Raw genomic sequence first — 27,865 nt, forward strand, 5'->3', positions numbered from 1 at the left:
TCCAAAAACATAGTTTATACTGGAAAAACAATATACAATTAATTCTTTCATATTATTCATAGTATTCTACTTTTAGAGTGGAGTTGTTGCTCTAGTTATTGCAGTGGTGTCCAATACTGTCTCCTTCTATCTCTGTAGTTTTATTACAACCTCTTGGTTTTAATGTATTTATTCTGTTTCCAATAATTGCCTTCAATATCTCTTTTATGCCAAAATTGTCTCACGTTTGGCTCAGTATCCTTTGATAACTCTTTTGGTCTTTGGAATCTCCCGTGTGAATTCTACATATTTTTACCCCAAACCTGGAGTCAGTCATTCCTCTAGTAATCCTGGTTCTGTTCAGAATGGTATAGTATTCCTTTTTACTGAGGTACAATTTTCTAAGTTAATTTTTACTGGAGTATAGTTGGTTTACAGTGTTGTGTTAGTGTCTGCTTTGCTGCAAAGTGAGTCAGTTACACATACATACATATCAGAGTAGAACAGTTTTTGGGGATGACAACTTGAATAGCATGATGCTCATTTCTGTTGGGTTATTATTTTGTTTATGCCTCGTCACTGGACAGAATAAGAAATACATAATTACAAAGAAAGATAAAACTTTAAGTTTATATTGCCATTACCAATTACATTTAATAATGTAGGATTTTGCTTAGTTTATTCGACTTTTATACTGAATTTCTTTTCTGATATCTGAAAATCTTGATTCCTTAAAACACTAAAATAATCAGTAACTTGCATTCTGTAAATAACTATAACACTAAAAACAAGCAAAAATATTTTGATATAATACCACCAACATCACTAATGAGTGAAATGTAAGATTTCTTTGCAGCTCTATATCTCCTCAGATAATATTCCTTTAAAGATAGTAAAAATACCCATGTTCTGAAATCACTTGAAATAATTCTTTCTCTGTGGTTATGACACATACAATTAGACTCATTTGTTTCCATTAATTTTCAATTTTTAGACACTGCTTTATTTTCTTTTTTTAATTTTATTTTCTGAATATATTTACATATTTCCAGGTTCAAAACTTTAAAACAAGAAGGCAAAGAGGTTTCATTTTCACTACTCTCTGTCTGCCATGTTCCCTGAATCCACATAAAGGTGATCATTTTCATTAGTCATGTTAGTTTGCGAAGTATATCCTTTCATCTCCTTTTGGCAAAGAAAAATATTCTGTACAGCTATTTATTTGTTACCACCCCTCCCCTCTGTTCTTACATAAAAGGTAGCATACTACATATGCCTCTCTGTTTCTTTCTTTTGTTTTCTCAATAATATACACTGGAGATGCTTCACACTAGTGCGTTAAAATCTTCTGCGTTCTTTTTTTTATACAACTGCCTACTCTGTTACCCACCTTTTCCAGCTGTCTTCAGTGGGTAGATTATTCCAAATTACTTAGTCCCCATTACCAAAGCCAACTTTCTCCTTCTTGGATCTGCAGGTAAAATATTAGTTTGATAAGTACAGCTCCATGCCCACAGGTAGCAGTTATTCAAGTGTGGTTTCACTGGATGACGGCAGAATCTTTTCTCACCCTACTGCCTGGCCCTCTGGTACTTTACTCCAGAGAAGTATCAAAAAGACCGCAGTGCTGACAGTGGATGCTACCAAGACTCCCTCTCTTATCCTCTATTTGAAGAAACGTTTCCCGACTGAAATGTGTCAGCATCATTTACTAAAAAGAAGAGACATTACCTGGCCAAGAAAGGTCCATATAGTCAAAACTACAGTCTTTCCAGCAGGCATGTATAGATGTGAGAGTTGGACCATAAAGAAGGCTGAGTGCCAAAGAATTGATGCTTTTGAACTGTGGTGTTGGAGAGGACTTCTTGAGAGTCCCTTGGACTACAAGGAGATCAAACAAGTCAATTTTAAAGGAAATCAATCCTGACTATTCATTGGAAGGACTGACCCTGAAGCTGAAACTCCAATACTTTGGCTACCTGAGGTGAAGAGCCAACTCATCAGAAAAGATACTGATGCCAGGAAAGATTGAAGGCAAGAGGAGAAAGGGAAGATGGAGAACAAGATGGTTGGATGGCATCACCAACTCAATGGACATAAGTTTGAGCAAGCTCTGGGAGATGGTGAAGGACAGCACAGCCTGGCTTGCTGCAGTCCACAGGGTCACAAAGAGTTGGACATGACTGAGTGAACAACACAAGTATCATTTACTTCTTCCCTTGATGTTTTCTGAGAGTGTGGCATCTGATGAATTCTCTCATTCATTCATTCAATAGAAATTTTTACTGAGCATCAACTATCTGGCAGGCTCTGGACATACATAAGTATGAAATTAGGCATGGTTTCTGCCCTCAAATGGTGTTAATGGAGGATTCATGAAAAAGATATTCTGTTTGAAATAAATTCAACCACATACTGCTTATTAAATGATCATTTAAAATGACTCAGAAATGCTGAGAATAAGTTTTGTAACTTACTTATCAGGGGGACAGAAAAATAAGGTATGAATAAAGAATATGAATATCTAATTAATTAATCAGTAACTCTTTGTATGATACTGTGAAAGTGCTGCACTCAATATGCCAGCAAATATGGAAAACTCAGCAGTGGCCACAGGACTGAAAAAGGTCAGTTTTCATTCCAATCCCAAAGAAAGGCAATTCCAAAAGATGTTCAAACCACCTCACAATTGCACTCATCTCACACACTAGCAGAAAATGATCAAAATTCTACAAACCAAGCTTCAACAGTATATGAACCATGAACTCCCACATGTTCAAGCTGGATTTAGAAATGGCAGAGGAACCTGAGATCAAATGCCAATAACCATTGGATCAATGAAAAAGCAAGAGAGTTCCAGAAAAATATCTGCTTCTGCTTTATTGACTATGTCAAAGCCTTTGTGTGGATCACAACAAACTGTGGAAAATTCTTCAAGAGATGGGAATACCAGACCATCTTACCTGCCTTCTGAGAAATCTGTATGCAGGTTAAGAAGCAACAGTTAGAACTGGATACGGAACAACAGACTGGTTCCAAATCAGGAAAGGAGTACATCAAGGCTGTAATTGTCACCCTGCTTATTTAACTTATGTGCAGAGTACATCATGCAAAATGTACTGGATGAAGCACAAGCTAGAATCAAGATTTCCGGGAGAAATATCAATAACCTCAGATACACAGATGACACCACCCTTATGACAGAAGGCAAAGAAGAACTAAAGAGCCTCTTAATTAAAGTGAAAGAGGAGAGTTAAAAAGCTGGCTTAAAACTCAATATTCAGAAAACTAAGATCATGGCATCTGGTCCCATCACTTCATGGCAAACAGACGGGGAAACAATGGAAACGGTGAGAGATTTTACTTTGGCGACTCCAAAATCACTGTATATGGTGACTGCAGCCATGAAATTAAAGAGGCTTGCTCCTTGGAAGAAAAGCTCTGACCAACCTAGACAGCATATAAAAAAGCTGAGACATTACTTTACCAGCAAAGGTCCATCTAGTCAAAACTATGTTTTTTCAGTAGTCATGTATGGATGTGAGAGTTGGACCATAAAGAAAGCTGAGTGCTGAAAAATTGATGCTTTTGAACTGTGGTGCTTCTTGAGAGTCCCTTGGACTGCAAGGAGACCCAACCTATCAATTCTAAAGGAAATCAGTCCTGAATATTCATTGGGAGGACTGATGCTGAAGCTGAAACTCCAATACTTTGGCCACCTCGTGCGAAGAACTGACTCATTTAAAAAGACCCTGATGCTGGGAAAGATTCAAGGTGGGAGCAGGAGATGACAGAGGATGAGATGGTTGGATGGCATCACCGACACATGGGCATGAGTTTGAGCAAGCTCTGGGAGTTGGTGATGGACAGGGAAGAATGGCGTGCTGTAGCCCATGGCATCACAAAGAATCAAACATGACTGAGCAACTGAACTGAACTGAAACTGTACCCTAAAAATAAACATCACCACTTCTTTTCAAGCATCCATCAAATGTTAACACAAATAAATCATATATGTACATGAAATTAAAAAATAACCCCTAAAAATACCACAAGATAAAAAAATAGACTATTTTATAGCCTCAATTTAACAAAACAAGGAGGTACTTTAAATGCTTTTATAAATAACAGCTGATTCAAAAGAAAAAATGCAATTAGAAAATCTTTGAAAGATAGAATGAGGATTCTGCTTATTAGATTGAGGACAAAACTAAACTAGAAGCAAATTTAAAACCTTAATTTAATTGTGAAAATATTAATTCACGAAAATAAATAAATAAACTTTTCATTAAACTGAAGAAATAATAAGTAGAACAAGAAGTACACCTAAAATTAACAGGCAAATGAGCATTAAATATAAACACTGAAATGCATTAATTAGAAAATATAGCAGAATGAGCTGATACTTATAAAAAAGAAAAATTAAAATTAAATTTGAAGTATGAAAATCAATAAAAGGACATATGCAGATAAATTTTTAAAATAAAATAATAATATACTCATTAATCTTAAAGTATTCAGTGATATATCTGAAAAATATTTGGTTTATGATAATGTAAATAGACTGAATATTCAATAACCAATGAAGAAATGAACATTTTATTTATAAAAGAAGACCTATAAGTAAAGACTTCATGTAGGAACAGTTTTATTAAGTGTTTTCAAGCTTTCAAGTAACACATAATTACTATGCTTTAAGTATTAGAGGCCAAAGGAAAATCTAAGAAGCTTCTCAATTTGTTTTATGAAGCTGGCATAGCCTTGATTCAAAACTTGAGGAAAAAAGTCACAGACTATAGATGAGCTTTATTTTATAAGGAGAGATATAAAAAATGGAAATTTAAAAACTTAAAAAGAAACTACCCATTAAAACTAAACAGTGATTATATCATAATGCAGAATTTTAAGTCTATAATATAACTCATCTCACCGAGTAAGGATGACAAGACAACCTACATTGTTTGGGTTGGATGTTTTAGTCAATATAAAACTATTGGAAAAGAAGAGGCACACATTATTATTCACATTCAGAAAATTACACATTTGGAAACTCTTAAAGAATCAACTAAAAAACACAAGTACTGATAAGAGATTTCAATAAGATGAACAAATACATATCAACATGCAAAAAGTCATTGCTTCCTATATTCTAGTCATATGCATTTAGAGATGGAAAAAGGAAGGAAGGAATTGATTTGTAATAAGAAGAATAATAAGAAAATAAGGAAATATATATAATGAAATTTTAAATCTTTCCTGATATCTATATCTATTGGTGTTGTTGTTCAGTTTCTAAGACTTGTCTGACTCTGCAACCCTATGGTCTCCAGCAGGCCCGGCTCCTTTGTCCTCCACTATCTCCTAGAGTTTCCATATTCATATCTATCTGGCATACTATATTCCTAGATAAAAAATGCAAATTTGTAAAGGTAACAAGTCTTATTATCAGTGTATAATTTGGTACAATTCCAGTTAAAGTCATCAAAGATTTCTTTTGGAGGTTTACACAACTTTAAAGTTGATATGGAACGAGTATGATTAATCAAGAACATAAAAAGAAATGAGGAATCTCTCTGCTAGATTTTATAATCTACAGTCAAAACATAATATTTAAGACAGCCTGAACCAGGTGCCAGAACTGATAAATGGAATCAGGAAAATAGTGCAGAAAGAGATTCAAACAGATAGACTTTTAACACATGATAAAGATCATGTCACAGATCAGTGGCAAACCAGGAATTGGCCAGTGAATGGAGCTCAGGAAGTGGGTTAACTACTTGGCATAAGATGAGACTATTGCCTTTCTTCCTAACACATACCAAAATTTCAGATGAACATAAGACAAATGTTAAAGATGAAACCATTTAAAAAATGGGAAAATACATCGGTAAAAAAGAGATACTAAAATGTTTTATATATAAAACTCATTATTTAAAATTCCATAGATTAAGATCGTATAAACATAAATAAACATACCATGTGAGAAAATATTTTCACAAATATAAAGGCAAACATGAACATACATCATATTTAAGGAGTTTATACAAATAATTGGGAAAAACAATGAAATTTCAATAAAACACTAGGCAAAAACAGCCATAAAATGTGTGAAAATCTTAACTAACAATAATTTGAAAAAGAAATTTATCTGATTTATTTCACTAAGCATAGTATTCCCTAGCTCCATCCATGTTGCTGCAAATAGCAATATTTTATTATTTTTATGGCTAAATAATATTCCATTATGTGCATAGAACATCTTCTTAAGTTAATCATCTGTTGATGGGCACTGGGTTGTTTCTCTGTTTTGGATATCATAAAAAGTGTTGCTGTAAACATTGGAGTGAATGTATTTCTTTGAATTGAGTTTCTTTTTTTTCCATATGCATACTCAGGAGTATAGCACAGATAGCAAGGAGAGAGGAGAAAGCCTTACTCGGTGATCAATGCAAAGAAATTGAGGAAAATAACAGGATGGGAAAGGCTAGAGATCTCTTCAAGAAGATTAGAGATACCAAGGGAACATTTCATGTAAAGATGAGCACAATAAAGGACAGAAATGCTATGGATTTAACAGAAGCAGAAGATATTAAGAAGAGGTGGCAAGAAAACACAGAAGAACTGTACAAAAAAAGATCTTCATGGCCCAGATAATTACGATGGGGTCATCACTCACCTAGAGCCAGACATCCTGGAATGCGAAGTCAAGTGGGCCTTAGGAAGCATTTCCATGAACAAAGCTAGCAGAGGTGATGGAATTCCAGTTGAGCTATTTCAAATTCTAAAAGATGATGCTGTTAAAGTGATACACTCAATATGCCAGCAAATTTGAAAAACTCAGCAGTGGTTACAGTACTGGAAAAGGTCAGTTTTCATTCCAATCCCAAAGAAAGGCAATGCCAAAGAATGTTCAAACTACCACACAATTGCACTCATCTCACATGCTAGCAAAGTAATGATCAAAATTCTCTAAGCCAGGCTTCAACAGTATGTGAACTGTGAACTTCCAGATGTTCAAGCTGGATTTAGAAATGGCAGAGGAACCAGAGATCAAATTGCCAATATCTGTTGGATCATCAAAAAAGCAAAAGAGTTCCAGAAAAACATCTACTTCTGCTTTATTGACTACAACAAAACCTTTGACTGTGTGGATTACAATAAACTGTGGAAAATTCTTCTTCAAGAGGTGGGAATACCAGACCACCTTACCTGCCTCCTGAGAAATCTCTATGCAGGTCAAGAAGCAATAGTTAGAACCAGACATGGAACAATGGGCCAGTTCCAAGCTGGGAGAGCAGTTTGTCAAGGCTGTATATTGTCACCCTGCTTATTTAACTTATATGCAGAGTACGTCATGCGAAATGCCAGGCTGGGTGAAGCACAAACTGGAATCAAGATTGCTGGGAGAAATATCAATAACCTCAGATACACAGATGACACCACCCTTATGGCAGAAATCAAAGAACTAAGAGCGTCTTGATTAAAGTGAAAGAGGAGAGTAAAAAAGTTGGCTTAAAACTCAACATTCAGAAAACTAAGATCATGGCATCCAGTCCCATCACTTCATGACAAATCAGATGGGGAAACAGTGGAAACAGTGAGAGACTTTAATTTGGGGGGCTCCAAAATCACTGTAGATGGTCACTGCAGCCATGAAATTAAAAGACGTTTGTTCCTTGGAAGAAAAGCTCTGACAAACCTAGACAGCATAGTAAAAAGCAGAGACATTACTTCGCCAACAAAGGTCCATCTAGTCAAAGCTATGGTTTTTCCAGTAGTCATGTATGGATGCGAGAGTTGGACTATAAAGAAAGCTGAGTGCCAGAGAATGGATGCTTTTGAACTTTGGTGTTGGAGAAGAGTCTTGAGAGCCCCTTGGACTGGAAGGAGCTCCAACCAGTCCATCCTAAAGGAAATCAGTCCTGAATATTCATTGGAAGGACAGGTGCTGAAGCTGAAACTCCAATACTTTGGCCACTTGCTGCAAAGAACCAACTCACTGGAAGAGACCTTAATGCTGGGAAGGATTGAAGGCGGAATGAGAAGGGGACGACAGAGGATGAGATGGTTGGATGGCATCACGGACTCAATGGACATGAGTTTGAGCAAGCTCCAGGAGTTGGTGATGGACAGGCAAGCCTGGCGTGCTGCAGTCCAAGGAGTCGAACACGACTAAGTAACTGAACTGATACTCAGGACTGGGACTGCAGGTTAGACAGAAGTTCACCAATATATTAATAATGGTCAGTTAAGTTTAGGTCACTCAGTCAAGTCTGACTCCTTGCGACCCCATGGACTGCAGTATACCAGGCTTCCTAGTCCATCACCAACTACTGGAGCTTGCTCAAACTCATATGCATCAAGTCAGTGATGCTATCCAATCATCTAATCCTGTTAATAATGGTAGCTGCTTTCTCCTGGGTTAAGGATGAGGGATATTTTTAAACTTCCATGTATATTTTGTAAAATGAGCATAAATACATGTTAGGAAGCAAATAAGCATTGCTATAAAATGAACAGAAAGTTTTATAATGTAATTTAGAATACTGTCATTTGAAATATGTTGATTGAAAAAAAAAAGTAACCTGCCATTATTGGTAGGTTTCATTTATGCAGAACCTTCATTTTCCAACAGTGTTAGCTGAACTGGTGGTCACTGTATTTTGTTTTGAAATGCAAGTAGCTTCCTTCTTTCACTGACAAAATTCGGGTAAGTCCTTCTTTACGAAGAGGCAAGACCTATTTTCTAGGAGTAAGCATGTTCAAAGCTGTACTTTTTAGCTCTCGACACTGAACAATTTCTATTAACAACTATTACTCTAATATATGGATGGCATATTACCACTTTAAAATACACATAAATATGTATTTAAGGCACATATGTGGAAGCCTACGTATTTGCAAATGATTCTGGTCCAAACAAAGGAAACCGTTTATAACCTTTCCATGTAATTACCATCACAAGGCTTAAACTTCAATCACATGAACAAACGCTTCCCCGGATCCCAACACATTTTCCTGCCTTCTCTTCCTTCCTAAAATCATTAAAATGAAGTTCCAAAAGTATGTACATCTCCTCTCTACTTCTAATTAGCCCACTCTTCAGTTTAGTAGGCAAATGTGACATTTGCATAACCAATAGCTCTCTTTCAAAGAGGACTATGACGTGGGTAAATTTGAAAGGTCTAAAAAAGGTTCTGTGACCTTCAGCACGGTCCATCTGACCACTCAAACAGAAGCTGCCCAGCCACAAACGACCCACGTGTCAGACAGGGAGCTTCCTACACACAGCCTACGTGGATCTCTCCTCTCATCCATTTCCTGCTGGCACAAGTCAGAGGTGCTGTTCCAAGTGTGAACGTGGGTACAAGCAGAGATTCACAGAGTGTGCGTCTTTTTTGTGTGTCTGATGGTGGCACGTTGGAAAATGGGTCTGGCACAGCTCATCCCTCACAAATGCTGAATGCCATCCCTGGGGACAGGAATATCATAAGCCCAGAAAAACACAGCTTTTAGCTGCTTGGTACTGAAAATTTCAGGCAGAATTCCAAAATCCCTCAAAGCTAATGTCGAATTGACAAAGTGCCAAAAACCCTCTCTGGCATTAAATTTCCACTCTTTACTTTCTCCCTTCAGGTGAATAGCTTGTGAAAATAATAATGTGATAATGCCACCCTGTGTTCCAAATATCTCGAAGCACCATCTTGTTAAGCCTCTCAGCGTCCCTTTGAGACTAACGGGAATTGAGCCGACTTACTCATTTTACAGATGAGAAAACCCCACAGGAGATGGGTCAAATCGGGGCGATGGTCACGAGACTTATCACATAGGACCCAGGTCTGAATTTACTTCTCAAAACAATGCCAAGTGTTGTAGGAAAGGACCTGAAAAGCTAACATTTAAAAGGGCCAAAGCAAGTTTCACACAGGATGCTAGGTGGGTTAGGGTAACAAGCTGGCAAAAGTGATCAAAACACTCCAGGGGGGACAAGACATAGTCTAGCATAGCAATAAGGCACAGTGTAGGCATGTGGCCAGCTGGAATCCGTGAGCATTGGCATGGGCCATGAGAAGATCAAATGTGGCATCAGGGGCATCTTACAACAGCAGGCAGAGTAGACTTCTTCTTTTCCTTTTTTCAGTGCTTCTGAGCCCCCATCCCATAATTATAAATTCCACTGTTATAGGAATTACAGCAAGGAACAGGCCTTAACCCCTCACTACAAAAGTAACCCCCTTTTTCTGCAGCCTAGAAATCTGGATTCAAACACAGGATCTAAACCAGTCCACGAGATGGCCCTGATGAGGACTCTGCATACAGAGGAAGTGGGTCAGAGAAGAGGGCGCATTTTAGAGCTCCTTAGGACCACTGCAGCCCTCCAACCATGCAGGCACCATGCTTTCCCTCAGATGCGCCTTTGCCAGGAGTTCTGGCTGAACAGTTTCCCTTAGTGCCTCTTTGCTTCCTGAGCCTGAGTCTCCAGTCTTCCTGCTAATTCAAGGAGAGAGTTGATATCTTTCTAATGAATTCATTTTTAGCTGAAATTAACTAGGCTCAGATTCTGTAGTTTGCAACCTGGAAGACTGAAATAGGCAATGACTAATGCTGTAGAAAGGGCTTCCACAGTGGCTTAGACAGTAAAGAATCTGCCTGTAATGCGGGAGACCTGGGTTTGATCCCTGGATTGGGGAGATCCCTTGGAGAAGGAAATGGCAACCCACTCCAGTATTCTTGCCTGGAAAATCTCATGGATGGAGGAGCTCCATGGGGTCACCAAGAGTCGGACATGACTGAAGTGACTTGGCATGCACATGCTTATTACAACATAGCATAAATATACAATATATAGTACAAACCCAGTTAATCAAGGACAGAGCCAAATTCGGGGCAGAACCAGCAGCAAGGCTGACTCAATGTGGAGACCCCGAGTCAAGAGTCTATAGCTTTGGATTTCTCTCAATTAGGAAAAATACACATAACAACTGGGATAAAATTTTTAAGGGTCTATTATGCAGCTACAGCTACACAGGTTGAAAGGGTGCAGGCAACAAAGTTCATTAGAGATTTGACAATTGTGAATAGAATTGTGGAATTTATTAGAGGTCAACAAATCCTAAATTTTTATTTCTTTTTCTTGCATTGAAGTATCTTTATGCTAGAGATAATGAAAAGATAAATTATAACTTAGGTTCAGCTTTTACCCCTTTAACCCAGTTTTCTCCTCAAATAGAGCCAAGTAATGCATCCTACTCCTTCTCCTGGGTCTTTTTTCCCACCCTTGTATTTTTAATCCATGTCTCAATCTCCCCATTTTCTTGCTCCTTCTCAAGAGGGTGGTTTCTTGGTGGCTCAGTTAGACATGGATGATCAGTTTTTAGAATCAAACAGTACCTTAAATGTGTACCTAATGTCTGTTGAACAAAGAAATTATTCTTGTTTTCTCTTTTTAATGAGAAAACTTCACTAATGTCTCCTCCCCATGTTCAAGTTGGAAGAGACCTTAGAGATCATCTAGTCCAGTCACTACACACCCAAACCCACACCCCCTTCCACAATATAGAGTCCCCTTTTATAACATTCATTCTATGTGGCCCATCCATTATGTGCATGTATATTTCTGGTGACAAAAAGCTTACTGTTTTAAGGGAAAGTCAATGTCATTGAATGACAGTTTCAAAGTTTAAAAAGTTGTTCTTATTTTAAGTAAAAAAAAAAAAATTCTCAATAAAACTTTCACTAATTGCTCAGCTCTAGGGTTCTTAGTGATCACATATCTGAAAACAGATTGCTTAAGGATTCAGAAAAATCTGGTTTCTCTTAACAGCTCCACTTTTGCAGCTGACCTGCTAGCTGACCTTAGGAAAACTGTCTCTCCTCTCCTGCATGACATGTCCTCAATTATGCAATAAGAGAGAAAAGTATCATGCTTAAGATCATTGATTAAAATAATGCTTGTATCAGAAATCTATGACGCACCACTAGACACATCTCCAGGCTAGCTCTGGTTCATCAGTTAACACGATTTTGATAAGATTATATAACCAGCTAAAAAATTAACAATTTGTATTATTATTCCATCCACAATTATTACCTTCTCCACAGAGATATCAGAAAAAATCTTCATAGTTGTACTGAAGTCCAGATACAATGCCTACATTTATATTTCTCATAGTACCCCCAAAAGTTAAATAAGGTTAGTTTGTATGACTTGCTCTAAGGTATTGAAAGTGTATGTTCTTTTTCTAACTATTCTCAAATCATTAGTCTGAGTCTATCTTAGACCATATCTTAAAATATAAAGATATTTAGTAAGTCATGCATGGTCAAAGGACATGCTCTCCGCGCCAGCACCATAATCTGCCCAGGACAGTTCCATCAGTTCTGCTGCACCCAAAATGAAACTCCAGGAGCAGAGATGTTTCCTTCCTGCCATTGTGGTGCACAGAGGTCAGACATCAAGCACCAGAATAGTATTGCTGGAGAAGCATGTTACTGAGATAACTGCAGAATGTTGCATTCAAAATGGGTTTTCCATCAAGACAGGTCTTATTAATGGAGTGAGGTGCTGTGTAATGTACTGTGTCAAGTGCATAAGTACAGATTAGATGGTGTCAAAGACACGAGTGAAATCTAAAAGAGAGTGAAATCTAAAAATATATACATATATATATATATAACTCACTGACTCACTTTGCTGTCCAACTGAAATTAACATGAAACTGTAAATCAACTATATTCCAGTAAAAAATTTTAAGAAGATACACGTACGATGAGAATTAGGAGCACAGGAGAAAATAGACAAGATGGAAATGGCCTGGATCCATCCCAGTGACTGGCTGCCTGGATGTGTTTTACAGGCTGTGGCTTGAGTTTACTTATGGAGCTTCATTTGGAGGGGATGGGATTTGAATGACTAGTTACAATGAGAAAAGCATGGTACAGACTTCTATCTCTTTGGAGGATATTTCTGGTCTTTTAGCTTCCCTTGGAAAGTCTCTAAGCTCTGTTTAGTTTCCTGAAACAGTTCAGATTACTCTGCAGATTCTAGTAGTATTTAATTTAAAGCTCAAATCAGTTAGGTCATATATATCTAGGTCCAATGTGTCATGTAAAGCAGGAATGACCCTTGTGAGTTACAAAAGAAAGAGAGAAGGTATATTAACAATAAAACATGGTAACTGAGGACAAAAATCATGTGGTGGTAATCTCTATGCAGAAGCATTGACTCAGGGCACCTGATGTAATCTGTGCCCTACCTTTACTCATTACAACAAGCCTAGAATCCATTTGGAACCAGTCAGGGTCCTGCTCTATTGCAAGAATCCCAAGAATACCCATTTTCCTCTAAAAAGCTACCCTTTGGGAACTTCCTATAGCACCTTCCACTTGCAGGCTCTCCTTTACTGAAACTGCTCCTGTTGGAACTGTAGCTGGGACAGTTGCTTCTGGCTGGAAGCTGTGATGGAGACATGCAACAGAAATGCATCTGTGAGTACCTGGGATAGAACTATTTCACATAACCAACTTCTCTCTCTTGGTGTCAAAAAAGGTTGAGATCAATAGAAAGAACCACCCTTGTCAGTCAGCTCCCTCTATGTTCAGCTGCCCTGCAAAGCATCCTAACTAGGGTGATTTTCATTATGTAAGTGAACATGTTAGTTGCTCAGTTGTAACAGACTCTTTGTGACTCCATGGACTGTAGCCCTCCTGACTCCTCTGTCCATGGAAGTTTCCAGGCAAGTCTATTGGAGTGGGTTGCCATTCCCTTCTCCAGGGGATCTTCCCAACCCAGGGACTGAAACCAGGTCTCCTGCATTGCAGACATATTACTATACCATTTGAGCCGCCAAGGAAACCTTCATTAAGTAAATATGCCCTAAACTCCTTTATAGCCAAAGGTTACAAAGCCTTTGCAAGGGTGAGTGAACCACAAAAAAGAGATTCATGAGCATATTTTTACATTGGCAAGAAAAACAAAATGTCACTCAACTAAATTTAAGATTGTTCACACACATCTGCTACCACCAGAATGTTATAAAAAATCAAAAAAGAAGAAGAAAAAGAGAAAAAGAAATGAGAATAGTTCACAGTCTAAATAGCTCTGGACATTTTTCTATTGTTCAGATGACTTATGCTATTTCAACAATGATTGAAAGGCTATCAAAGCAGAAGCCAAAACATGTTTGTGGTCTGTCATGTAGCAACAATTTCTGGTTAAATAAATATACAGACAACCATATCTCAACTAGAAAATGTATATGTTAGATAGCTGTTGTTATAAATACATCACTAAAATGTGTGCAAAAAAGCAAGAAATATCAAATGTTACACGTCAGACAATATCATAAGTAAATCACATCCCTGAGAGATAGAGACAGAGAAAAGACTGCTAGAAAATATGTTTCTGAATCAGGTACATTTCCTCCCATTTCAGAGAATAAAGAAGGTACATCTTACAATATGAGACTCAAATCCTCTGAATTAGAATATTACAATCTAATTAATCAGAGCAGTTTGTCCAAAGTCTACCACTGAAAGAAATGGATACAGTTTATCATAAAACCACAGTCAAAGTTTTAAAATCACAAAAGTGTGCTCAACAGTGTGTAAAAGGCTCTACTTATTCATCTAAAAAAATCAAAGCATAATTATAAAATACAGGGAAATAAAACTAAAAGAACTGGAATCATAAATCTATCTTTAATTATTTTCAAAAATGGAGTTCTTTTAAACATTGACATCAATTAAAGAAATCATCAATTGGTCTATTAAGCAAAGCTGACAAAAATATATAACAAGAGCTCCTTAATATAAAACTAAGTCATAAGTCTCCAAAATTTTGCAGCAAACACACTGTCAAAATGTTTAAGTGCCATTTATCCAAAAATCAAATGCCAAATTACTGGAGTTAAGAAGTAACAGTAAATTTACTTGGAAGTTATAATAGAGTAATTAGTTATATTTGAATTAGCTGTTTAGTTAAGTAAGTTGCATTTATAATGGTTTTTACATATGAAGAGAACTACTGAGGGAAATAAATTCCATATTACAATAATATAAAAGGTAGCTTCATTAGACTTTAAAATAAATGCTTCAGCATATTGTTCCAAACCTCACTTAATTGTCCTGAGAAAAGATAATTATTTGTCAAATTACTTTTTTATGACACTCTGCTCCCTTAGACAAATTTGAATAGTTAATCAAAATATCTATGGAGAGCATTCTTCATAGCAGTTCAAAGTATCATTTCTTCATAGGCTGTGTGATATAACAGCATTATAGAACTATACCTTTGACAGTTTTAATGAGGTTGTTAAAAGATATTTTGAATAAACTATTTTTTAAATTTCTGGTTTGAACAGTTAAATTGGACTACTTTGAAACAAATTAAACACTTCAGAGATGCTAAAAGTACATCTCCAGTGGTCCATATCTAATCATTTTATAAAAGGATCTGCCCTTTCCACTTACTATTGGCTTTTACTGTACATATTTTATATCAGTAAATTTAAAACTTCGTTAAGTCATCAGATATACTCTATGAATGCCAACATTAGAATACCCAGACACTTTCTTTTTTGGTAAGTAAAATAAAATCTGCAATTTAAAAGTTTAAAACTGTCCTTTCAAATGAGTGTGAATCAAAAACAACTTTCCAAAGACAGCCTCGTATTTTCAGAAGGCAACAAACTGTACATTTAGGGCTATTTAAATAAGTATATAAAAATGCTATCCAAAGCAACAGTTTTGTACACTGCAATTAATTTATGACAAATTAAAACAAAAACTCAGATTACCAAAATTTAGTCATAGTGACATTCATGTATCAACTGCTGCAATAAGAAAGCAATTCTTCAAATTAACATATTAACACTTTCTAATATTGTATTATTAAATGATTAACCCTGAATTTGAAATGTGATGAATACCGTCACTTTTTATAGCTTAGATTGACTTGGTTAGAGCTTGGAGTTTCCTCTTTCTATCTGTAAAAATATGATAGACCTAAAATAGATGATAGACATTTGGAAAACTTACACTGTCAGATTGCTTGCCCTGGTCACAGTCCCACGTCGTTGATGTTCGCTGGCCAGACCTCTCCATGGTGCTGAAGAGTTACCCTTGCCCATTTGAGAGGAAAGAGTTGTTTATTCGAACTGGCTTTGCAAGAAATCCATAAAGGACTGTCAGCTTTAGCAAGTGAAGTTATCCGAAGAATTTCTGTAACACATACTACAAACGAGACGCTTTGCTCTTCAGTTATCAACCACGATACTCAGGCAGCTCAAAGAAGATTTTGGAGCACAAATCTTCAAGTATTGACAAGAAAGAGGGACAGCTCTTTGGGAGATGAAGTTTGCTGATTTTTGTCAATGTTCTTCAAATTTGGGGAAAAGGAGAGAGAGAGAGAGAGGCTACAAGGCTATTTAGAGAACAGAGGATTCCAGAAAAGTTCTTGATCTTAATGCAGAAAACAAGCTCCCATTAGTCCAAAGAAGCCAATTTGCCTCATTCTATCATTGCCTCTATTTTTTTAATAAAAATATAATAAAATGAAATAAAGCTCAGAATTCCACGAGGCACTGCACACGCTGTGTAAACAGGTATGTCTCACTCTAGCCCCAGCCTCTGTGTGCTGAAGATTGTGACAGCAGAAATCAGGCTCTGTGGCTTTCACAGATTATCTCTTTCTGAGGCTGAAACGTATAAAGAGCCACATGACACCCAGTGATGTCATCTCTAAAGCAGGTCACAGTTGCTGCTGTGTGTAGATGAAGTCCTTCCAGTGAAGATTTTGGCATGGTGATTTTCTTGAAAATCTACTTGCATCAGACAGCGTATTCTTCTATCAATATACTTAACCCTATCAATACCATAAAGAGAAAATCAATGTATTCCCCACACGTGAAGCAGAATTTCTGTTTAAACTAAGATCAGCTTCCGTTGCTCCTTTAGATTGTAATTAACCCATGGTGAAGATACCAAAGAAGGGATTTCCTCTCACAGAGATGTGAAGGGAATGCGAGGACTTGCAGAGATGTAGAATCTACTTTAAAACTTCTCTCAGAATTTTTAGCAAGTTTTTTAAAATTATGTTTTAACATCAATCCATGAAAATTGCAAAATAAAAATTAAGGCAATTCTCCTCAATTCCAGACATTTTACTTCATGGAATTTAAAATTTTCCATAGACAAAAATTTTACTAACACTATCTCACAAAGGATTTGAATATGTTTTCAAATATTAGTAGGAAAGTTTTTTATTCACTATTTCTAGAAGTTTTTCAGCTCTGAATAAAGTAACAAGACTTTAGCTATACTATAAATTTTACATGTAACTGGTAATAAATTGTATACACAGATATTATTTTAAAGAATGTATAATAATGACAAATATCTATTTCTATTCTGTGTAGTATCATATATTTTCTCTTTCTCAACTATGTAGTCACACATCATAATTTAGGGTTTTCAGTTATAGTTGACATTCTTGTCAACTAATAATTAAATCATCAAATATCTTTTCATGCCAACTAAGAGCTGTCAAAGTCAAAGGGAAGAATAAATTAAAACTAATCTAATCAGTGCTTATTGAATGTATCCTCTTTTAATATAAACCAAAATGGATCAAACAACAGAAGCCTTCCTTGGTGAGCACTGTACTTATATTTTTGAGAAAGAAAAGAACCATAAATCTTAGAAAGAGAAAATGGAATTTTCAACACAATGAGTGCCACTGGGAAAATTCTATTAAAACAATAGTGGGTGTTTTGTTATCGGAACTATGAAAATTTGCCTAAGCACCTCCTCAAGGCACATCATTACAATACAAAAATATCGAGATGAAAATTAGAAAAAATTGATCACCTGGATGATCATGTAAGTTTCTTAAATAAAATAGAATTTTTTGCAATTTCTATAACTCAGTGTTTCCTATACTTCAGTGATAATGAAAGTTACCTAGAACATTTAAAATAAAAAATACAGAATTCCCAGATATTCTGATTCAAACTATCTACTGTGGTTATAGAATCTGTATTTTTTTAAAGCTCTCAAAAACCTTATTCAGAAAACTGCAATAATTAATAAATTACAAAGTATACAATTATCTAAACACAAGGGAAGTACAAAAATATTTTAAAATATTTGTCATAATAAAAGGCCAAATTATTGCTGCATGAAGCATCCAATGTTGGAGGTTCCCTTCCCATCTCAGGTTTCCATGAGAAAGAAAGTTCCTAAATACTACCAGTCTCTGATTTCTACCTTTTGATCCATTTCAGGAAGGTAGAAGGAGTTACTCTAATTGGAGGATTAGGCAAAGGTCCTGGCGACAAGCATCATTTTCCCTCTGCTATTTAATGGGATCCACCTCCCTGCACCAGATCTGTGGGTGAGGTTGACAGTATTTAGTGCTTCCTGGGATTGGTAAGTTTCCCTAAAGCCAAAGTTTAGTAGCAGAAAGCACTATGGCTGCAAGTCCTAAGTACACTTTCAAATCCAGCTTTGACAGGAAATAAAGCTCAGATTTCGACATCCCTCTGCCTGAATCACTTGCCTTTCAAAATATGTTTCCCAATTAAATGCAGAAAAGGAGTTATTTATTGACTCCCTAAAACCCCATCTCCTAACACTGCTATGTTGTTGACTAGGCTTGGTCTTTGTAGCCAGTTAATGTAATAAGTTTTATATGTGAACCAATTGAGCAAATTTTGCATCATATAGCTCTGTGATAGAGACCTATTAAAAAAAAAAAGGAGATGTCATGTGTAAAACTTTCATTAGAGGTTTACAAAATGCACTGTTCAATTTATATCATTATTGAGCCACTTAGAAACTCCAGTTCTTGGAATTTTCTTCAATAACTACTAACTCTAGTAGTGTTCCATGGATCAGTAATCCAATAAGATGTTACTCTTAATGAGTTTCCTGGTCAAAGAAGTTTGGGAAACATGGAGACATGACTGCCCTCAGCAAATTCAAAATGTGTATTAGCTTATTAGTAAGGCCCCAATAAGTCCTGAAGTAAATAAACTGACTTATTTCACCCTTACCCAATTGGCATCTATCTATCAATATACTATGAGACTAGTACGGCAGGTTTTACATTTTGGGAAATTCTGCTCTGGAAGATGTTTTAGCAGTCAGATTTTTGTGCCCAAACTATCTATACAATTAATCACTGAAATGTTATTGAGGATCTCTTTTAAGTTGTCAGTACATCTGTTGAAAGAATTGCCAGCCACTACTGGGGAATTATGTAAATTATGCAAGGGCAGAAGTTGTGTGTATTTAGGTGGTCATTTTTACCTCCAGTGCTAGGAAAGGCCCAGCACACAGTAGGCACTCAATATTTGTTGAATGAGTGAACAAATGCTGTAGACTTAACCCAAGGATGTGAATAACTCCCCTTTCCCCCAAGATGTCTTATTTACAAAAACTACATCCTAAAGAGTCTTAGGCCAATGAGCTATCCAGGAAAAAAGAAAAAAGAATACAATAACAGACCTCACTCCAGTTCCACCACATCCAATTTCTCCTTGAATTCTAAAGCATCTTTCGATGCTCATCCAAAGAGTGAAATGCTGATTTGCGATGATGAAACAGATTTTGTAACAGAAGGAGCATCTGATTCTAAACTAGGGATTCAACATTTTATCTCACCTAAGCTGTAGAATTAAGGACAGGATCTATATGAGGACAAATGCTGAGACTGGACTTGAGGTAAACTTCAAAAGGAACAAATTCTTTTTCAACTCTCTGTGTAAAATGAGGTACTTAATGCCTAGATTTTTGCATCTGTACTCCAAGGTCAATAACTTTTAGACTGCTTAGAAGGATTTATGATTTTACTATGGATGAATGAGTCAGTTATCAAATAAGGAATTGTCAATTTTGCATATCATTCTGAACTCAGGAAATGTTCAACGTTAGCAGTTCTTAAAATAAGTTTTTAATCCTCAAACTGAAGCAACATGCTCGCCTCTAAACCTAACAAGAAAAATGTTCACAAATCATTAAGTCAAAAGGATGACTTGGGTGAAGAAATCAGTATTATCAACCAATATTCAAATGCATAAAGAAGAGAGTGCTTGTGATATACAGATACTATTTTTTGCTGGAGAGGATTTGGAGAAAAGGAAGCCTTCCTGCCCTGTTGGTGGGAATGTAAATGTGTGCAGCCACTAAAGAAAACAGTCTGGAGGTTCCTCAAAAAACTGAAAGTAGAGTTGCCGCATGATCCTGAAACCCCATTTCTGGGCAAATATTGCAGAAAACCATAATTCAAAAAGATCCCTCTACACTAATGCTCACAGCAACACTATTACAATTACCAAATATGGACACAATCTAAATGTATATTGACAGATGAATGGAAAAAACACGTGGTACATATATACAATGAAGCATTGCTCAGCCATAGGAAAGAGTGAAATAATGCCATCCGCAACAATATGGATGAACCTGGAGATTATCATACTAAGTAAATCAGAAAGAGAAAGAACAATACCATATGGTATCACTTATATGTGAAATCTAAAATATGACATAAATGAGCTTACGTACGAAATATAAACAGTAGCACAAACATAGAGACTTGTGGTTGCCCGTGGGGCGGGGGTAGGGGGACGCGGTGGAGAAGTGAAGGATCAGGGGTTTGGGGTTAGCAGATGCAAACTATTATATGTAGAATGGAAGAACAACAAGGTCCTATTGTATGGCACAGGGAACTATATTCAATACAAACAATAATGGAAAAGAATATGAAAATGAATTATATATTTATAATTGAGTCACTTTGCTATAGAGTAGAAATTAATACAATGTTGTAAACCAAATATACTTCAATAAAGTAATTATAGAAATAAGATATTACTTATGTACAATTCCATTTTATTCATTCACACTATCGTATATCGTTATATATTATATCATTTCTAAAAGTTTGAAAAAGAAAACACTTGTTCTCTAAGACCCTAGTTTGAAGTAGAGAAAAATGTATTTATTTCTATAGCAAGAAGTCTTCTCTTTTTACATATGATTACTATATTCTCGGAACGAAAATTTGAAACAAATAGATTGGCAAAAAATTTGTGCTATCTCATGGTCTGAAAGACTAGATGTTGGATAGAACTTGGGTGCTGAAACATTAGAACTCATGGAACCTAAATTTATAACAGCTGAGCATAATACTGTAACTTGTCCTTGACCTGGAAAATCTAGGTTATTAAATTATTAAGTTGCACAAGGCTTACATTCTCTATAATATCACAGCTCTCAAGACTGTACTAGAAGTCCAGTCTTTTAGGGCCTGAGTTTCCTCCTAAAACAAATGCAACTTTGTAAGAAGACTTTCTCCCTTTAGTCACTAGATTTTTCCTGATGTATTTAAAGCCTAGAGGTTGTAAATCTCAAAAAGGGTAATAAAACTTGAGGATAATTAGGCATATTTAATATAGGCACACTTGCCACGTCTGGCAGGCAGGCGCAGTACTGGCTTTGGTGGTGTCCTTGGGAAGATATGGTGGGTCCCCTGGCTGCCTGTTACTGACTACCCAGTACTTTTGCCGAAAGCCAGGACCATTCCAGCAACCCCATTAATATGAGGGCTCCACGGTTTTTGCCAGGACAGTTAGGGTATCAGGGTCTTGAGCTGGCCCAGACCACTGCTCCTGAACCTGGTCAAGAATTATAAGAACTACAGAAACTGCTCAAGAATCACAAGAACTGTAATTGCTCCTGAGCAGGAGTGAAGTTGGGCCTCGTGGGGGGCGGGGGGGGGGGGGGGCAGCTGCTGGAAGGGCACTTTCTGCACTGGCCTGCCTGAGAGGTGAGGCCAGGACACCCTGTTCTCCCCGACATGCTGCAGAGCCCCCCATTTGTTTTTCCTCAGGTCTGAAGTAAGAATAATCTAGATTTTCTTTTTAAACCAGTCAATCCTAAAGAAAATCAACCCTAAATATTCATTGGAAGGACTGATGCTGAAGCTTAAGCTCTAATATTTTGGCCTCCTGATGCAAGAATCAACTCACTGCAAAAGACCCTGGTGCTGGGAAAGAATGAGGGCAGGAGGAGAAGGAGAGACAGAGGATGAGATGGTTGGATGGCATCATTAACTTACTGGACATGAAGTTGAGCAAATTCTGGGAGATAGTGCAGGACAGGGAAGCCTGGCTTGCTACAGTCCAAGAGGTCGCAAAGAGCCAGACAAAACTGAGCGACTGAACAACAAAACTTTTCTTTTACTATGTATGTGGGTGTGATTTATCAAAAGAAACTCGTTTAGAGGCAAAAGTGCTTGCACCTGACTTCAACTTTGAGCACTGAAAATTCATTTTTAAAGGAGCAATACTAAAATAAATGCATAATATATTATTTTCTAAAGTACAGCTCCAATCTCAAAACCTACACACATATACATATATACCCTGAACATATGAAAAAAAAATGTATACACACACACACACACACACACACACACACTTTAGGACACAGTTTGATTCTGATGGATTCATCTGGTGAATTGAAAACAGGCTGCGCGCAGCTCCGGCTCCCTCAATGGGAATCAAGGTAAAAATGTCACCTGTGCTCTTCACAAGTTTTCCACAGTGTTTTGAAGGCATGGAGTGTTTTCAAGGATGGGTTCAGAATTGACTAACATTTATTGAGAGATCTCAGGGCCCAGGCTCTGTGCTGTTTTATATATGCAGTACCATTTAATCTTCACAGCAATAACAATCTATCTCTATCTCTAAATCTATTATTTCCAGTTGGCAGTTGAAGAAGGGACTTTCAAGTGATAATCTTAGACTCACAAGAAGTGGCAGAACTGCTATTTTAAGTCAGGTCCTCGGGTCCTCTTACCAAGACAGGGCTCTATTCCCTGATCCACACTGCCCCCTACAGGCCAGACGGTAACATTATGGGAACCAATGGGGGGAAAGGGGTGTGGCCAGGAAGGCAGGCCCAGGCAAAGTGCATCCCTTCAAAACAAATGGGACTAAGAATGTCTTCAAACAATGAAGGATTTTTTTGTATTTATGCAGGGATATGCTATTGATTTGTAAAAAAGGTATAAATCTAATGGTTTACAAGGTACCATTCTATAGTTTCTTTCCATGATATCCTATTACACAAATCACAGATTTCTTAAAACTGGGAACTAAAAGAATAAGTATTTGGTCACATGAATGTGCTTAAGAAAAAACAAACAAAACACAAAGCATTTTCCAGTGTTGTCCTCTATGCAATAACGAATATTTTTATGGTTAAAAAAAGTTATTCTTTGCTTCTCACTTTGATACCCACAAGTTCCTTTTCTTAATAACAGCTGCTATTCAAAATTGCTATTTCTAAAACAAATTTTTCTGTTACCACATGATACACTGTGGTAAAGGGCACTTAATATGCAAATTGCTAACATAACTTAATATTATCTTCCCTCCTGTTGCTCTTTAATTTGGCATTGAGCAGCTGAGGTTTGAGGTTTTAATCAAAGAGCACTGAATGAGGCAATTAATAAAATCAAATAAGCATTCTTTTTTCAATTATTTCATTCACTGTTTATACCTACTAAATTGTAAAACAGTCCTAGAAATGCATTAATGCAATGATTGTGTCTTTCACTGCTTGACCATGTCTAAATGAAGGCTTATTTTCAAGTGCTGCAATATAGTAGAACAGTAAAGCATGCAGGCCCCAGCCCAGTGAGTAACCCAAGCAAGCTGGTTATCTCTCAAAGTCTCATTTTCATCATCTGTAAAGTGGAGATAATAACAGTACCTCCTTTATATGGTCATAGAGAGGATTAAAGGAAATAATCCACAGAAAGCATTAGCCAAGTGCCTGGCACACAACAAGTGCTCAGTTCTTACTCAGATGATGAATTTGAGAACTCATACGGAAACATTGCTGTTGCTATTTAATTCACAGCCGAAATATTCTAAGAACTGTATTAACTACATGCTTGGCCAGAAGAGAACAGGCGCGTGCAGAAGCATCATTCTCAGCTCAACACAAGGACTCCCCCAGATCAGGTTTCTGGCTTCCCATGTAGCACATGCCCGGGGCAGACAGCTAGGATGAGCAGTGATTGCAGTTATTATAGGCATGGGGGCGGGTGAGCAGCTGCCAAGGCCCCTGGGTTAGGCAGAGGCAGACTGGCCTCCAACTGAGGCTGTGTTAGAGGTTAGAGGCTTAGAAGGAAACAGGCAGCTGATCAGCCTGCAGAAGACAGACAATGGTCTTGGCAGCAGCAGTGACAGATCAAGCCCAGAGGAAGAGGGCTGTGGTTCAGCAAGCTGAGAGGATCCGGCAGGAGTCAGGGGCCTGGGACAGCCCCTAGGGAGACACCTCACTGACAGCAGTTGACTTGGACCAAAGGCTTCTAACCTGGAAGTTCCAAACGACTTCCTGATTATTTGAAAAAGCTCTTGGTAGGCTTAGCCAAGGTGAGCTGGGGGTCATCCTTATCCCCTCCATAAACTTGGGGTCTACTCATCAGACGGTGGTAAAACCAAGTCTTCCCATCTGGGGCTCCCCTGAGGATATATATGAACCCTGTGGGTGTGGCAGGTGAGTCAAGGTACAGCAAAGTCACTTTCTTTTCACGGGGTGGCATCAACAAAAGATCTGAGAATCTTTTTGAATGAAGCCTCAGCAAAGGGCTAATCACGGAAGATAAAACAACCTTAGTTACACCAGTTCCAAACAACGAAGCATGAAGTTTTAAACAATTATGGCTTTGGTATTTTACCTGCATGACGAATGAGAGACTTGGGAATGTGCCAACATCTTATATTCTCATGTTTTATCCCGTCTTCAGGGTCACACCATTGCCATCATCAATACCAAAGTTGTTCCCATAGTCAACATAAGAATTCCAGGCAGGATCTGCTTGCTTTCTGAAGCTAATTCCAGTAATGATTTTTGAAAGTCTGTTTTGATTTTCAGTGTAGGCAGTCAGGAGTGAGCCAGACTCCCACACAGGAAATAGAGTCATCTTTGTCCCATGGGCACAGAGCTAAGGCATGATGACATGCTGGTGGAGCAGCGTGCCACTCTCAATTCAGTCTGACACACCTTATGGGAAACCAAATTGCTGGGCACACCAGAAAGGGAAAATCTCCTCTACTAAGAAACCTCAGGGCACCTGGAGTCTAGGCTACATTAAATAAGGCAAAACCATTAGCAAAGCTGTGCAAAGACAGACGTAAACATAATGACCAACGAGGGGGAAGAACAGGCATTTTAGGCACAAAAACACTTGAGGTGCTAGAATCAAAGCACTGCAGCGGCATAAATATAAAGCAAAGATAGATTCTTCCAGAATTTCAATAAGCCAGAATGTTAGCTATCCTAAAGTAATACTAAAACCATCAGAGATTTCTAGACAGTTGATATCATCTGGAATTAGGGCTGAGAACTCAAGCCTTTCACTCCGGGGCAGAGTGATTCTCATACCCAACTTCCATCCCTCAAATCAAGGCTTCAAAGTCATTTACTTTGTACCTTCTATTAACATTCACAGAGAAGGTATCCTAAACACTCAATTTTCACATTCTTTTTCACTGACAAATCAAAATTAAGTACAAACTTTTCTAAACGCAGACATTTTCCAAAGTGGTTCATGAGCACCCTCTAGTGACAGTGAGGCCAGTTAAGACAACACCTGCCCCCTACCAAAACTGTCTTTAAAATGTGCAGATTCACAGTATTCCATTTCTAATGTCAGTTAAAAATAGATCTTCTGCCACCGTTATTTGCACAGCCACAAACTTAACTTACTTCTCTCTTTAGAATCCATAACTAGATAAAGCCATTTATTAAAGAACATGCAATGCAATCATCTGAAAACATTTCAAAGTACCTTTGCTTGATCCCAATGTGAATGCATTATTTTGGCTGTTGGGAAGCATTTTTACAACCAAATAAACTTGATTACAAAGTAGTCAAGGATGACTTTTAAAAATTAACAATACACTTGTATAGTTCATTTCTCTTCCTAACTTACTTCAGTACCCCAGTGACTACGGTAACTGATCACAATGGCTAAATCCATACAACTCTGTGTTACAACTGCCTGATCATTTATTTCCTTACACATTTGGTGGTGGTGTTTTTTTAAACAGAGGCATCTCTCAAATTCCTCCATTCCTCAACCCTGTACTCCAGAGTTCTTAAACTAGTCGACCTGGGAAAATTGTGGTCTGCAGGCATGGTCTATTTACATTTAAAATTTTCCTACTGGTCGCCAACATTTAAAAATGTTCTGAAGAAGGAAAATGATCTTTGGCAACACTTGGCAACATACTTCCAGGAGCCGGGGGAAGTGTGTGTGTGTGTGTTGGGGGGAGGGGGTGTCCCTTTAGGTGAACCAGTAACAACTCAGTCCCCATCAGTCACACAGGTTACTTACCTGGCCCTGAAAGCCTTTAAGATGCAACCTCTGAATCCGAGGCCCCTTCCAGTTCTTCTCATCAAAGTTCTCTTTAAAATCCTAGTAACCAAGCTAATCTGTCCTATCTGTGCCACAGAAGGCTACCAACGGCGCAGATTAAAAGGAACACACTATCATCAAGAAAAGTAAAAAGATATTCTCAGTAACAGAGGAATGCCAACACCCAAATGAATAGTTTAGACTGATTTCAAATGCAGTCAATTCCCTAAGCCTTGATAAAGTTCACTTTGCCTTCATGACCCACATCTTTGAGAGGACAAAACCCTCACCATAGCAAACAAGCAACTTGTAGATCACAGACCACCCGCTCACATCCCCAGATTCCTCTCTTAGAGCCAACGCCCTGGAGACCAGATGACTGGCCAACCAAGTCACGAGAAGGAAATGAGCACTCACGGGGGTGCTGCTGTCTGAGAAGGTGTTCATGCTGACGGAGCTGCTCAGCTTGTCCGAGGACAGGGAGGGCGGGGACGGGCTCCGCTTCTCCAGGGGCTCCTGCCGCTGCAGGTACTCACGCCACGCTCGCTGAATGCTGCCAAAACAAACAAAAGTGTCACTCCAGTCACAGACTCAGACTCCGACAAACACGAGGCGCCCGAAGGAACTGACTTTGACCAGGAACCTGAAGCACACAGAACGTGACGTGGGAAGTCAGAAGACCTAGACTGTCTGTGTTATTGGTTTGACTTTCACAAGCTTACCTGAACTAAGCCAGTCTACAAGAATCGACTTAGTCAGAAAAAGTCATCTGTCAAAGTGCAACCAGTTTGCACATGTAAATGTACATGCTTTGGTTTATGGGACACAAAACCTTTCAATTTCTCATCATTTTTTCAAGTGAGAATAATAAATTGTTGTTGAAGAATGGTTCTGTGCCAGGGTTAGCACTTGGCTCTGGACAGAGGAGACAGCACCGCCCTGGGGGGCTATTCACATAGACTTCCAGGTGAAGGGTGTTCCATGATGTCAGATGGCATCGTCTATGTGACCAAATGCATTGGCTCTGCTCTGGGACAAGACAGACAAGTGCCCTGATGTCACGGATTTTACATACTGTGGAAGGAAACAGGTAATATATGATGAATGAATGAAGACGTGGACAGAGCAGACAAAAATATTTGAAAGTGTTATGTACTATTCAGAAAATTAAAGTAACTCATGATTAGGTGGCTTCTTGAGATTTCACCCAAGGAAGTTTTTTATTTCCTGTGGTTAGTAACTCTCAAAAGAGTCATCTTCTGATCTGAATAACAAAACTCTTCTTCATTCTTGCCTGGAAAATCCCCTGGAGGGAGGAGCCTGGTAGGCTATAGTCCATGGGATCACAAAGAGTCGGAAACGACTGAGCGACTTCACTTCACTTCTTCATGAAAGTTAAGTGACTTTTCTCCATTTGGACTAGTTTCTAATCTTTGAAGAGATTAA

General features: G+C 37.8%; 1 protein-coding gene across 2 annotated transcripts in view; it reads right to left on the reverse strand.

Annotated features, from left to right (window-relative positions):
- The window catches only part of LOC110130659 (schwannomin-interacting protein 1), an 846,110-nt gene that overhangs the window by 625,060 nt on the left and 193,185 nt on the right, over window positions 1-27,865 (reverse strand). The window contains exon 4 of one of the 2 annotated variants that reach the window (XM_070466509.1): window positions 26,837-26,972. In XM_070466509.1, coding sequence (XP_070322610.1) covers window positions 26,837-26,972 — 136 coding nt within the window. Of the gene's footprint in view, window positions 1-16,017; window positions 16,614-26,836; window positions 26,973-27,865 lie in introns of those variants that run through there. The other variant, XM_020882813.2, reaches the window with a different exon arrangement.

This window comes from Odocoileus virginianus, chromosome 4 (genome assembly GCF_023699985.2).
Source record: "Odocoileus virginianus isolate 20LAN1187 ecotype Illinois chromosome 4, Ovbor_1.2, whole genome shotgun sequence".
Taxonomy (NCBI): Eukaryota; Metazoa; Chordata; class Mammalia; order Artiodactyla; family Cervidae; genus Odocoileus; species Odocoileus virginianus.